Genomic DNA, 15,004 nt, shown 5'->3' on the forward strand with positions numbered 1-15,004 from the left:
CCATTACCCCTGATCCCTTATTAATCAAGAACCTATCTATCTCTGTCTTGAAGACACTCAGTGATTTGGCCTCCACAGCCTTCTGCGGCAAAGAGTTCCACAGATTCACCACCCTCTGGCTGAAGAAATCCCTCCTCATCTCAGTTTTAAAGGAGCGTCACGGGAGGGGTGAGCTGCCCTCTTGAACCACAGCAGTTCCTGAGGTGTAGGTTCAATGCAGGTGACAAAACCAGAGTTAAGGGAAGATTTAGTAAGTGTTGACTATCACAAAAGGCTTTGATAGAGTAAATAAGGAAAAATAGTTTCCAACGGCAGAGGATCAGCGACCAAAGGGCACATTTTAAGATAATTGGTAAAAGAAACAGATGGGTGGAAATTGGATCGATATTTGCAAAGGAACAAATTGCTGGGTTTTGGAGAAAATGCAGGGGTGTGGGAAGAACTGTAACTCCTTCAATGAACGTTGATCTGCCCGTTCAGAGCCGCTGCTCGGTGTCAGGAAGTCTTTTCAATTTGGGACTGTTTCTCGGTGATGAGGGAGGAGGGGAGGCACAGTGTAACATATCTTGATTGGATGGATGTAAATGTTACCACATCCCCAAAGGGCCATAGGATGCTCTTCCCCTTTGAGAACTGACTGGCGGTGATTTAACCAGAGGGTTACCACACCTCAGGCGAGGCGCAAGGTTGAGAAGACTGGGCCTTCGCGCATAACGTCAGCCAGTACAGGAATCAAACCCATGCTGTTGGCCTCTCTCATCATCATGATCCAACCGTGCAGCTAACTGACCTCCTGAATGGATGTACAATTGATGGGAGTGAGGTGCAGCATCAATGATACAACTCCTAAAGCCTTAGATTGCCAGTTGCAATCAATTTCACTCATTAACCAATTAAGTGGGTGAAACATTACAATAAATCTCTCTACTTTCTTATGTAAAGTGTGTTGAAAAACAGTCAACTGTTCTGAAACTTCTCCTTAACTCTTACTTCACGTTGTTTAATATGTTCATTATGTGCACTATTTTGACCAATTGTGTATTTATGACCATGAATGAGCCTGACCCATGGACAAAGAATGTTGAGTAAGTATGGAACCGTACTGCTTTCAAGTCTAGTGTAACGTGTTCTTGTGATTAAACCTGTTCTCTTGTGCTACTGCCCAAATTCCTTAAACAATGTTGACCTTTCAACTGTGCCCTTACCTGTCCCGATTAACTGCTTTGCCAGGTCTATCTTGCCCTGTGAGCCCCAGTCGGCAAGTAAGTTCATATTTTTAAGTATACCCGATTCATAACTTGCTACCCACATATGTTCATGCTGCATCCAGCTGAAATCATGGTGCGCCCAGAGTTTTACTTCATTATCAAAGATGGTTTGCTCTCTTCCTGAATTTTCATTAAAGGAATAAACCAAGAAATGCTTTTACTTTCATAGTTATAGGTGGGATAGAAGCTCTAGGTAAATATAATTCTACACTACACTGTTGGCATCCATTATAATTGCCATTTGATTATCGCAACAGTGTGAGCATTTCTATAAATTCCACTTTGATAAAATAACGAGGCGATACTTGTATTATCAAAATGGTTTTTCGATCTAATACTGAAAGTTGAACGATTGCAAATTATCCTTTCTTCCTTTAATGAAAAGGCCTGATTCTTATGTAAATACTCACCACCAAAGGACTGTTGAAAATGATTTTTCTCCAAAAAGCAGGGGTTCATTGATATTTAGCATGAAATGAACCCTGGGAGTCATTCCCCATTCTGAGTCCAGAACATACCTCTCAACTTGAAGCGTGCAGAACTTGGTACATGCAAACTAGCAAAGAATGGAGATGGAATCAATGACATTCAAGAGGGATCCATTTAGCAAATGGAGGCTTAACACAAACCTCCCCCACGTGGGTAATTCTGATTCAGCTTTTGAGGTAGGTAGACCCAGCTCTTGAGAAGATGCTTCTATAATGACTATGCTCTTCTTGCAAGAACAGAGGCATGGACAGGGTGAATAGGGATCAGCTGTTCCCCTTAGTTGAAGGATCAGTCACAAGGTCACATAAGGTTCAAGGTGGGGGCAGAAGGTTCAGGGGGGACGTGAGGGAAACCTTCTTACCCAGAGAGTGGTGACGGTCTGGAACGCACTGCCTGGGAGGGTGGCATAGAGCATAGAACATACAGTGCAGAAGGAGGCCACTTGGCCCATCGCGTCTGCACCGACCCACTTAAGCCCTCACTTCCACCCTATCCAATAACCCCATCTAACCTTTGTGGTCACTAACGGCAATTTAGCATGGCCAATCCACCTAACCTGCACGTCTTTGGACTGTGGGAGGAAACCGGAGCACCCAGAGGAAGCCCACGCAGACACAGGGAGAACATGCAGACTCCGCACAGACAGTGACCCAGTGGGGAATCGAACCTGGGACCCTGGATCTGTGAAGCCACAGTGCTATCCACTTGTGCTGCCCTACCCCGTGCAGAGGTAGGTTGCCTCACATCCTTTAAAAGGTGCCTGGGCGAGCACTTTACACATCATAAGATTCAAGGGTATGGGCCAAGTGCTGGTAAATGGGGTTAGGCATGTAGGTAGATCCAGATGTTTGTCTTTTTTTTTACAAATTTAGAGTACCCAATTAATTTTTTCCAATTAAGGGGCAATTTAGCATGGCCAATCCACCTACCCTGCACATCTTTGGTTTGTGGGAGTGAAACCCACGTAAACACGGGCAGAATGTGCAAACTCCACATGGACAGTGAGCCGGGTTAGAACCTGGGACCTCGGCGTCATGAGGCAGCAGTGCTAACCACTGTGCCACCATGCTGCCCGGGTCAGGTGTTTCTCATGTGTCGGTGCAGACTCGATGGGCCAAAGGGCCTCTCCTGCCCTGTGTGATTCTGTGGACTCTTATTTATTCAACTGAATAAAGGGCAATCCTTCGGAAACAAATTAAATTTTGGAGGAGTACGCCGTGTCCATGTAAGGGTCATGCTTTCAATGTGAACATGGTTTCTCCAAATCTTCTGATGAGAGCGTATGTACTTGTGTTGTCAACTATTGGGTCATTGTTCAGTCACAACTGGCACAATGAAGCACAGATACAAACTGCATAACTAAGAGCTCCTGCATTGCTGGTCACAATGATGCAGCAGGCATGGTGGATAAGAAAACTCAGGATTGTGAGATTATTTATAAAATCACAAAAATGCTTGTGGCCGTTTAAACACGGTAAAATGTTCTGAAGGTCACAGCAATGACGGACTGGTGATACGTACGCATTGGCACTCTTTGGCCCTGCCTTAGAGTTCTGCGATCAAGTCTGACCATGGGGTTCACCTCCTCAGCTCAAAACCTGGACCCACCAAACCCAACATGAATGTTGAGGCTTGGGGGCCCCATTAAAGTTTTCAAAACTGGGATCAATGGCTATTTTTTATTTGGAAAGGGTATTGAGATTTACTGAACCAAGGGGGGAAAATAGAGTTAAGATGCAGAGCAGCCATAAACTAATTGAACGGCAGGACAGACCCAAGGGCTGAATGGCCTCCTCGATCCAATGATTCCACCTTGGGTCGATATCTGGCTCAGGACTGCTTCACCCCTACTCGTATCTCAAACGTGCTGTCAGCTCAACCATTTTCTCCAGGTCCCAGAGTAGTTTCTTGGGAAGGAACACATCCTGGGTAAGAACAAAGTGGGGTTGATGTATCAAAAATCGAGGGGCTTCTAGGGTATAGTTAATACTGCATGTTCCTCAAAATTTTAATGTTCTTGTCTACAAGTCTGGTTTTTGGTGTGTTAGCTTAATTAAGCAGACGGTTCTTTTTTAGTCACATTGTGTGTACCATTTTCTGCACTAAAGTCCAAGAGAGCAGGAATGATTGGAAAGTGAGCCTCATTTCAGAGAGTTGAGAGGTATGGTGTACAATCACTCAAATGCCAGTGAGGATAATACTGAATGCTTCATATCCTCACCCCTTTTCATTGACTTGTCAGAAGATGCGCTCTTTGGTATAAAATGACTTGTCAAACGTTGTTCATTCCTGACTTGATGACCACCAATTCATTGAGAATACGTATTGAAGCTTGCAATCATTGTAAGGCTGACAATCTCACCTGCTTCTCCACCTCACTCTCTTTGCCATCTTGTATCCTGGGGTCACACGCGAGGTGGCGCATGCTGTGACCACACCCCGATCCCTTCATAGCCTGCTAACGCTGTTCATTTCCCAAATGTCTAACCAGGTACACTTTCACTGGAATTTACACTTTTGAATCGCTGATAAAAATATTGGCCAGGGGATTCTGCATTGATGGATTCACCTTCCTTCGAGATCCATGGAATTGGTTGGATTTCAGCGTTGTTTTAATGGCGTAAGTATAAAATAAACCTGGCTTCATTGCACGACCAACAATTTGCTTTTCTATCTCTTCCTGTGTTTTAATTCTCTCATTCGGGAATACCTTCTTGACTGATGCATTTAATGTTCTAACAATGTTCTGTCTGTTCCTCCATCTTCTCTTCTATCTCATTTTTGCTGAAATTTGAATTTGCCCCTCTTCTGAAACTAAGCTTTCCTCTCTGCCATTTTCGATAACCCGGGTTTGTTTCTTCACTGATAATCCACCAGAGAATTAAACATTTGTCACTGTTCGAAATCATGTTGTAACAGAGTAATTGTAGTATTAAGATGGGCACAGTAAGAAGTCTTACAGCACCAGGTTAAAGTCCAACAGGTTTATTTGGAATCACTAGCTTTCGGAGCACTGCTCCTTCCTCAGGTGAGTGGCCCTGGTGAAGTAGCTGCGCTCCGAAAGCTAGCCATTCTCAACATTGTTCCTCAATCCTCACTTTTTGGATTTTCGTTTTTTTTTCTGGTACCAAGAAGGGCATTTATTTTATTCTCTGATGGGATGGGCATCACTGACTGGGCCGGCAATTATTGCCCACCCCTAATTGCCCTTGAACTGAATGGTTTACTGGCTAGGCCATTGCAGCAGGCAGTTCAGAGTCAGCCACCTTGCTGTGGGTCACATGTAGGCCGGACCAGGTAAGGACGGCAGATTTCCTTCTTTACAAAATCTCAATGGTTTCATGTTTTATCAGGAATGGTAATCACACAGATGATTACCAAATGTTTTCCTTCAGTTTCAAACGGAATACGGTGCAACATTCAGAAACTCGTCAAGGCCCCACAGCCGAGGCGTCGTTGTAATTCAGGGAAACTTGATAAACACACAAAGGCAAGGATCTGATAAGGTTGTTGGATAAAGAAGGGTAAGGAGAAGGGCGCCAATGATTAGCACTGCTGCCTCACGGCACCGAGGACCCGGGTTCGAATCCCGGCCCCGGATCACTGTCCGTGTGGAGTTTGCACATTCTCCCCCGTGCCTGCGTGGGCTTTGCCCCCACAACCCAAAAGATGTGCAGGATAGGTGGATTGGCCACGCTAAATTGCCCCTTAATTGGAATTAGTTTTTCAAAAAGAGGGGTAAGGAGGAGGCCCATGTGGGGCATGGACCTGTTGGGCTGAAGGGCCTGTTTCAGTGCTGAAAATACTTTGCAAGACCAGCATCGGGGGAACAAATTGGAAATAAACTGTCATTTCAAATCATTGTGGTTTGGTCCTACAGGTACGTAACAGAATTCATACAGCTCGGCAATGTTTCAGCTCTTCGAACATTCAGAGTATTGAGAGCGTTGAAAACAATTTCAGTCATCCCAGGTAAGAATCTCTGCGGAGCTAGCTGCAAAATATCAGTGGTGTCCGTGGCCGTTCCTGACTCTCCCCTTCCTGACTGCTCCTTCCACAGCTGTGGAAGATGTCCCATTGTTGCCCATGTGGGCCTCTTGCTTATTGCAGATTTGTGACTGAAATTGCTGAACTGGATTATGTCAGAACGTTTAAAAGTATTTTCAAGTGCTGGAAATTATTTTGATCATTCCAGGTGAGATGTTGAGCACAAAGGGTTGCACTCTACTGACAGTTCTAAATGAGATGAGTCTTTGGCAATAAGACATCTCCTTGGAATAATAGCTTAAATATAAACTTATTAAGCCATGGATTTAAGTGATTTTCCTTGAGGCTGGATTCTCCCAAAATGGGACTATGTCCTCACGCCGGCGTAAAAACGCTGGAGTTTTACTCCAGAGATTCCTGGAAAACAGATCAGCTAATTCAATGCCCAACAGGGCGGCCGCTGACCGAGTCCTAGCCGCCATGCCAGCATCCCGACCGGCAAGGTTAGTTTGCAGGCCGTCGGGAACCCAGCCGGTCGGGAGCGGAGGATTGCTGGACGGGCCTCCGTCAATGGGCCTCCGGCGGTTCGGCGTACTCCGCCATCACACCGATTCTTGGGTCCTGGAGAATCGGCGAACTGCCGGCGAGCCGATTTTGCCGTGAAAGTGGATTCTCCACCCCTGCGCCGAATGCGAATTCAGCGCAGGGTTGCAGAGAATCCAGCCTCTTGTCTATGTATGGGTAGCATGTTAGCACAATGGTTAGCACTGCTGCGTCACAGCACCAGGGACCCAGGTTCGATTCCGGTCTCGGGTGACTGCCTGTGTGGAGTTTGCATGTTCTCCCTGTGTCTGCGTGGATTTCCTCCGGGTGCTCCAGTTTCCTCCCGCAGTCCAATGGTTTTTGCAGGTCAGGTGGATTGCAAATGCTAAATTCCCCCTTAGTGTCCAAAAGGTAAGGTGGGATACGGGGATAGGGTGGAGGCGTGGGCCTAGGTTGGGTGCTCTTTCCAAGGTTGATGCAGACTTGATGGGCCGAATGGCCTCCTTCTGCACTGTAGGGATTCCAATTACTGCTTTTATCTTGTTAACGAAGCAGGATTTTTGTTCTTTTCAAGGGTGCGTTCCTTTGTTTAATCCTTGGGCAATGAAAATGAAATGAAAATGAAAATAGCTTATTGTCACGAGTAGGCTTCAATGAAGTTACTGTGAAAAGCCCCTAGTCACCACATTCCGGCACCTGTTCGGGGAGGTTGGTACGGGAACCGAACCGTGCTGCTGGCCTGCTTGGTCTGCTTTAAAAGCCAGCGATTTAGCTGAGTGAGCTAAACCAGCCCCTAATATATTACCAATTAATATAGTAATGAAATAACAAGTGTTTATGGTAGCAGTACCATAGCATGGTCGGGAGGAGTATGGTCCCAGTGTTATTTATGTATGAAAAAGGAAGATGGTTCTGGTTATTAGAGGTCAGTCATCTCAGTCTTGGGACATAATTGCAGGAGTTCCTCAGGCTCGGGTCCAAGGCCCAACAACCATCTTCAGCTGCTTCATCAATGATCTTCCTTCCAACATGGGGTCAGATGTGGGGATGTTCGCTGATGACTGCACAATGTTCCCCGCCATTTGCGACTCCTCACACACTGAAGCAGTCCACGTGCAAATGCAGCAAGAACTAGACGAGTATCTAGGCCTGGGCTGACAAGTGGCAAGTTATATTTGTGCCAGGCAATGACCATTTCCAGTTCGAGAGACTCAAACTATCGCCCCATGACATTCAATGGCATTACCATCAGTAATTCCGCCATTGCCAACATTCCGGGGGTTACCATTGACCAAACGCTGAACTGTACTAGCCATATAAATACTGTGGCTACAAGAGGCAGTCAGAGGCTTGGAATCCTGCGGCGAGTAACTCACCTCCTGACACTCCAAAGCCTGTCCACCATCTATAAGGCACAAGTCAGGAGTGTGATGGAATACTCCCCAGTTGCCTGGATGAGTGCAGCACAAACAACGTTCAAGAAGCTCGACACCATCCAGGACAAAACGGATCTTTTGATTGCCACCCCTTCCAGAAACATTCACTCCCTCCACTAGAGATGCACAGTTGCAGCAGTATGTACCATCTACAACTGTGTTTTTCAAACATTCTTCCCGGGACCCACTTTTGCCGACCTTCGCGATCCTTGCTGACTGACCTTCCCGACCTATGCCAGCAAACCTTTGTGAGCCTGCTCGATCTTCACGATCTCACTTTGTCATTCAATGTTACATTTCTGCTCAGGATTTCAGCTGATGATTGAAGTTCTCACTGCATGCTTTTAAAAAAACAAATCTAGAGGTTTTTCCTTATTCTCGCCATGCCTTTCAAGTTTTGAAGGTTTTAAACTTTCATTTGCCAGTACTTCCCTACATATAACATGCATGGGCTTTGTATCCTAATTTGCACTGGCAAAATTAACAAAGCCATATGATGCGCGATCAATGAACACAGAAACGAAGGAGTAGTCTGAATCAAAGGCTTTAATCTACAAGAAGTGTGCCCAGCAGCAGGAGTACAGAAATGACCTGGATGCTGGGAAACACGGGTTCTTATACTCCGCCTCATAGGCGGGGCTACCTTCCTTTCGACCAATGAGAAGACAACACTTGGGCCAATAGGCAGCGAGCCTTCTACACCAATAGCAGCTCACACTCCCAGGTACCGTAATACCCCTCGTCATACTACCACACCATACCTCAAGAAATAGTATTTATTTATACTGTTTTGTTCCCGATTTCAGTTTCTTTTTATTTGAGTTGTTCACCAGAGGCCCTGGGGCTATGTATACACCTCACACCAGCACTTAGTCCTGCCATGGACTCTCCTGCGAAGCTCTCTCCAGCAGAATCAATTCTGAATCAATTCCATCTTCAGTTCTTCACACAGTCCTGTTGCTTGCTTGCTGGCAGCTACAAATTGGAGGAATCTCTCCTCCGTGATTTTGTGCCCAAAGCACAGACCAAAGGACAGGGCATGTGACATCAGTGTACGTGCCAGGCACGTGATCTGCTCTGCTGCCACTTCTGAAAAGCCCGTTGTGGCCTTTGGGTGCATATCCCGTGATTAGGGATGCCACAACCGATTGCTCCGTGACCCTCCCAACACCTGCCCACCATCCACCCACGGGTCATGACGCTGAGTTTGAAAACCCCGATCTACAAGATGCACTGCAGGAACTCACTAAGGATCCTTCCAAACTCACAATCACTCCCATCTGGAAGGACAAAGGCAGCAGATACCTGGGAACACCACCACCTGGAAGTTCCTCTCCAAGTCACTCACCATTCTGACTTGGAAATATTTCGGCCGTTCCTTCACTGTTGCTTGGTCAAAATCCTGCAACTCCCTCCCTAAAGGCACAGTGGGTGTACCTATGCCACATGGATTGCAACGGTTCAAGAAGGCAGCTCAATACCACCTTCTCAAGGGCAAGTAGGGTTGGGCAACAAATGCTGGGTGCCACGGTGGTTGGCGCTGCTGTCTCGCAACGCCAGGGACCCGGGTTCAGTTCCGGGCTTGGGTGATCACCTGTATGGACTTTGTAAGTTCTCACGTGTCTAAGGACATTTCCTCCGGTTTCCTCCCACAGTCCAAAGATGTTTAGGTTAAGTGGATTGGTTTGGCCATGCTCGGTTGTCCCTCGGTTGGGAGGGAGAGTGGTCGCAGGAAGGGTCCTCTTTCAGAGGGTCGGTGCAGATGTGATGGGTTGAATAGCCTCCTTCTGCACTGGAGGAATTCTATGGTTCTAGCCAGCAAAGCCCACATCCCATAAAAATGAATTTTAAGAAAACAAATGGACTGGACACCTCCAGTACCCAGCTGAAGATCAAGGATTTGCATTTCAATCCTCAGTCACTGAATATTTCCCGTCTTCTTTCAATGTACTGTGGTTTGAGTAGTTTTTGAGGACTAAATTAGGGCAGCAGGGTAGCATGGTGGTTAGCATAAATGCTTCACAGCTCCAGGGTCCCAGGTTCGATTCCCGGCTGGGTCACTGTCTGTGTGGAGTCTGCACGTCCTCCCCCTGTGTGCGTGGGTTTCCTCCGGGTGCTCCGGTTTCCTCCCACAGTCCAAAGATGTGCGGGTTAGGTGGATTGGCCATGCTAAATTGCCCGTAGTGTCCTAATTAAAGAATCAGGTGCCTGAAAAACTTTCCAATGGACGAGAGTAGAGTATTGCACGATGGGCCTAGCTGTTTGAGGACACCAATGCACTCATCCCTTAATGCTCGTTGTGTTGCTGAAGGACTCCTCCTACACTGTACTGATTCTGTGAATTGGACACAATTATATCGCCGCAAATAAAGAATGGTCAGCCCATCCACAAGGAAAATCTTATCGAAGTGAGACTCACCTTGCAATGGTCTGTTCTGGCCCTGTGTACATCTAGGATTTTAAGTGTAACTGGAAACACAAGGACATTTGACACTGCCAGACATGGTCACAAAAAGCCGAACGACTTGGTAGCTTTCCAACTCTCTTGTGGATCACAGGACAATAATGGATGAGGACGATCATCAGTGCGAAGACCAGTGCTTTTCTGACATACGCAAATTGATTGGATATTCAAATACAGAGCAAAATTCCTAAATTTGCCAGCGACGATGAAGTTGGAGGTCAGACGAACAGTGAAGTTGATCTCAATCAACAACAACAGGACATGGACTTGCAGAATGGGCGGACAAATGGCAGATAGAATGTAATACAGAGAAATGTGAGGTGATGCACTTGGCAGAAGGGATAGAGAGAGAGACAATATAGATTTAATGACACAGTCTTAAACAGTGTGCAAGGCAGGAGCATCTTGGGGGATTAATGTACATAGTTCTTTGAAGGTGACAGGACACACCGAGAAAGTACTTAACAAAGCAATTAGGACTTCATAAATAAAGATTATTGAGTACAAAAGCAGAAAAGTTATGTTGAACATTTAAAAAACTCTGGTTAGGCCTCAGTAGAGTACTGTATCCACCTCTGGTCACCAAATTGTAGGAAAGATGCCAGGGTCTTTGAATGGGTACAGAGGAGGTTTACCAGACAGGTTCCAGGAATGAGTGATTTTGGCTTCAAGATGAAACAGGAACATTTCATTGACTTTGTTTCCTGTTTCCATCCTTCCCTCACCCTTTTCTTGTTGATCTCTGTCTCTTTTGGGCCTATTCTTGACTTCTTGGGCAGGATTCCCAATTGCAGGGATGGCGGCGTGAAGCCTGCCCAGCCACCCCGACGCCAGCTGCCAGATTCTCCGACGCCAGTTTTTCAGCGGGGGCGGGAATCGCGCCGCGCCGGTCGGGGTCTGTTGGCAGCGCCCCCCCCCCCCGGCGATTCTCCAGTCCACGATGGGCCGAGTGGACGTCCGCTTTCGGCGGGTCCCGCCAGCGTGAAATACAGCAGGTCCTTACCGGTGGAACCTGGCTCTGCGGGCGGGCTGCAGAGTCCTCGGGGGGTGGGGGGATCTAGCCCCGGGGGGGACCCCCCACAGTGGCCTGGCCCACGATCAGGGCCCACCGATCCGCAGGCGGGCCTGTGCTGTGAGGGCATTCTTTCCCTTCGCGCCAGCCGGTGTAACGGTCCACCATGGCCGGCACGGAGAAGAGTCCCCTGCGCATGCGGTGGGATGATGCCAGCACACGCTAGCACTCCCGCACCTGCGCCACCTCACGCCGGCTGGCGGAGGCCCTTCGGTGCCGGCTGGCGCAGTGCCAACCCCGCCGCCGCTGACATAGCCCTGAAGGTGCGGAGGATTCCTCACCTTCTGGGCGGCCCGACGCCGGAGTGGTTCACGCCCCTCCTCGGCGCCGGTACGGCCCACCCCACCCGTTAGGGGAGAATCCCGCCCAAGGTTGTTTCCATTTCTGGAGATAGGCTATCGGCTAGTATTTTCTACAAGTCAACACTCACACAACAACCTCAACTACACTGCTTAATACCCCATTTTATCTAAAGATTTAATTACATTCTCCCATTTCCTCCGTCACATACTAACGCCTTTGATTCGTCTTCCTTTTTCTTCAACCAAGGTTTACCCCCACCCCCATTCCCCCAGCAGGGTCCTTGACCATGTGGAATGGAAATGGAAATCGCTTATTGTCATGAGTAGGCTTCAATGAAGTTACTGTGAAAAGCCCCTAGTCGCCACATTCCGGCGCCTGTCCGGGGAGGCTGGTACGGGATGTCTGATCAATTTTATGCATTTCTGCTGTAACCCCTCCCCCTCCCTATCAAAACCACAATAGCGTCCTGCTCGTCCCCACCTTGCACCCCACCACCCTCCATGTTCAACAGATCTACCTCAAAGAACAAAGAACAAAGAAAAGCACAGCACAGGAACAGGCCCTTCGGCCCTCCAAGCCTGCGCCAACCATCTAAACTAAACTCTTCTACACCTCCAGCATGATGTCATCACTAAAGACTATCTTTCCCTCCCCTTTGACATGATGAATTGACTATTCCTCCAGTGACACTCCTCAGTCACTCCAAAACACCCCCTCCCTTACAGAATCTTTCCATGTAAGTGCAGGAGATGCGACACCTGTCCTTTTACCTCCTCACTGCTCTCCATCAAAAACCTCAAACAATCCTTCCAAGTGAAACGACGATATAGTTGTACAACTTTAAATGTAGCGTACAGCATTAATAAAATGGAAGCAAACTATTGGGGATGCTGGACAATCTCAGCAGGTCTGACAGCATCTATGGAGAGGGAACAGAGCGAATGGGTGTGATTTACCGGAAAAGGTCCGTAAACCAGTTCTTTCTTTCCTCAGTACTAATTAAAGGCCAACGCTCTGACACATTGGCCGGAATTCGCCATCCATTCACGCTGGCGGGTTTCTCCGGTCCTGTCACAGTGAATGGAGTTTCGGCTGAGCGCCAAATTGTCCGCCTTCGCTGGGAGCAATGGCGGCCGAATTCGGATCGGAGAACCCCGGCCTCTGTTTCTCTTTCTCTACAAGTGTTTCTCAACCTGCTGAGTATTTGCAGCATTTTCTGCTTTTATTGAAGATTAACTTTGTCCATCTTTACTACGCACTATGTAATTATTCCCATTCAGATATAAGTATATATCTATCGTGATAACGTGTTAACTGCTTGCGATCTTGCCCTCTCACCCACGCATGTCTCCTCACCAGTTCCTGACTTCATGTACACTGACTCATTTGTAATCGTCTAAGGGATGGAAATGCTTTTCTAATAGGAGGAACTGGGTCACTGTCTGATTTTGCCTGCAAACCTTTCGCAGTCTTACAGTCCTCAATGCCACAATTTGGTTAACAATGAAGAGAAACAGGAGCTCTCACTCTTTATTCAAAAGAGGAACATTCAGCCCTGAGCTTTCTTACCCCTATATAAACCTGTGCTTTCACACACAATATCACATGTTAATGAATAAATATATTAAGTTACTTGAAACCACACTGCCCTGGACACTGATATGACACTGGCATACAAAAGTTTGAAGCGTTGGTTTGAAGTTTCTCTCCCTGATGCTTTAGCAATTGCATAAACTCAATTACAATAAATTGGTCGTCCTCTCCACCACTTCCACACGAATAACAGAGGGAGGTCCATGTTCATTATTCATTTAAACTATCCCATGGCTCCAGTTTAGTGTGGTGTTTATGCTCTGTCTTTATTTCGTATGCACACAAACATACAATGAAATATTGGAACTATTGGTGTCAAGGTAAACTCAGCAATCACAGGCCAGTAGGTTTCGCTAGGTTTACCCAGGTTTACCTGGGGCTGGTTTAGCACAGGGCTAAATTGCTGGCTTTGAAAGCAGACCGAGGCAGGCCAGCAGCACGGTTCAATTCCCGTACCAGCCTCCCCGAACAGGCGCCGGAATGTGGCGACTAGGGGCTTTTCACAGTAACTTGATTTGAAGCCTACTTGTGACAATAAGCGATTTTCATTTCATTTTCATTTCATTTCATTCATTAACCTCATTGGCTGGGAAGCTTTTAGAAAAAATATCCCAGGAAAAATTAGCAGCCACTTGGGAAAGTACAGATTAATTCAGGAAAGCCAACACAGATTTGCTGAAGGCAAATTTTGTTTAACTAGCCTGACTGAGGTTTTTGAAGATGTAAGAGAGAGGGCTGATAAAGGTAATGTGGTCGATGTGTAGAACATGGACTTCCAAAAGGCATTCGATAGAGTGTCATATAATACTCCTGTCGGCAAAGTTGTTTCCCATGGAATAAAAGGGACAGTGGCAGCACAGATATAAATTTGGCTGACAGAAAACAAACAGTAATGGTGAATAGTAATTTTAGACTGCAGGAAGGTATATAATGCAGTTCCCCTCAACTAGAACCATTGCATTTTGATATAAACAGCAATTTCAAAATTTTCAGTTAATACCAAGCTGTGAAGTATTGTGAACTGTGAGGACAATGGTGATAGACTTCAAGAGGACATAGACATTTGGTGGAATGGGCAGACAGGCTGCAGATTAAATTTAGTCCATAGAAGAATGTGATACATTTTGGCAAGAAGAGTGAGCAAAGATAAAATAAAGGGTAAAATTCGAAAGGAGGTGCAAGAACAGGGGAACCTAGGGGTATATAAAGATAGCATGGCAGGTTGAGAAAGCATTGAAAACATGGATGAGGTCTTGGGCTTGATTAAATAGAGGCATTGAGGCCAGAGGCAAGGGTTGAACACTGTTTTTTGGGCTCAACTAGCTGGCTTTAAGAAGGATGCCAACTCTTTAGAGAAGGTGAAAAAAAAATTTAGAAATGTCTAAGGATGAGTGACTTCAATTACAATGAGCTGGGGTTGTTCTCTGAAGGTCAGGGGGGTTTTTAATAGGGATGTTCCGAATCATGGACGATCAGAATAGATTAGATACAGAGAAATTATTCCCATTGATGGAAGGGAGAGCCAAAGGGCCCAGATTTAAGGCATTTCGCAAGAGAAGCAATGAGTTTTTGTTTTCTGCAGCGAGAGGTTACGATCTGGAATGCGCCACCAGAAATAGATTCAGTTGTGGCTTTCAAAAGAGAGTTGGATAAACCAATTGAAGTGAAAATATTTTCAGGACTATGGGGTAAAGATAGAGGCGTGGAACTAAAAGAGCCACTCTTACTCTGACACTAAAATAGGTGGGATAGTAAATTGCAATGAGAAAATAAGAAATTTACAAATGGATATGGATAGAGTAGGCGAGTGGACCAAAATGTGGCAGATGGAGTTTAACGTGGATAGGTG

The 15,004-nt window shown here is 46.5% G+C and overlaps 1 protein-coding gene across 2 annotated transcripts in view; it reads left to right on the forward strand.

Annotated features, from left to right (window-relative positions):
• Positions 1-15,004, forward strand: part of scn5lab (sodium channel, voltage gated, type V-like, alpha b) — a 707,937-nt gene that overhangs the window by 417,778 nt on the left and 275,155 nt on the right. Inside the window, exons 2-4 of one of the 2 annotated variants that reach the window (XM_038798481.1) lie at positions 996-1,085; positions 4,249-4,377; positions 5,638-5,729. The exons of the other annotated variant lie outside the window; for it this stretch is intronic. Coding sequence (XP_038654409.1) covers positions 1,006-1,085; positions 4,249-4,377; positions 5,638-5,729 — 301 coding nt within the window. The 5' untranslated portion in view covers positions 996-1,005. The remainder of the gene's footprint in view (positions 1-995; positions 1,086-4,248; positions 4,378-5,637; positions 5,730-15,004) is intronic. 2 annotated transcript variants of the gene reach the window in all.

This window comes from Scyliorhinus canicula, chromosome 5, assembly GCF_902713615.1.
Source record: "Scyliorhinus canicula chromosome 5, sScyCan1.1, whole genome shotgun sequence".
NCBI lineage: Eukaryota > Metazoa > Chordata > Chondrichthyes > Carcharhiniformes > Scyliorhinidae > Scyliorhinus > Scyliorhinus canicula.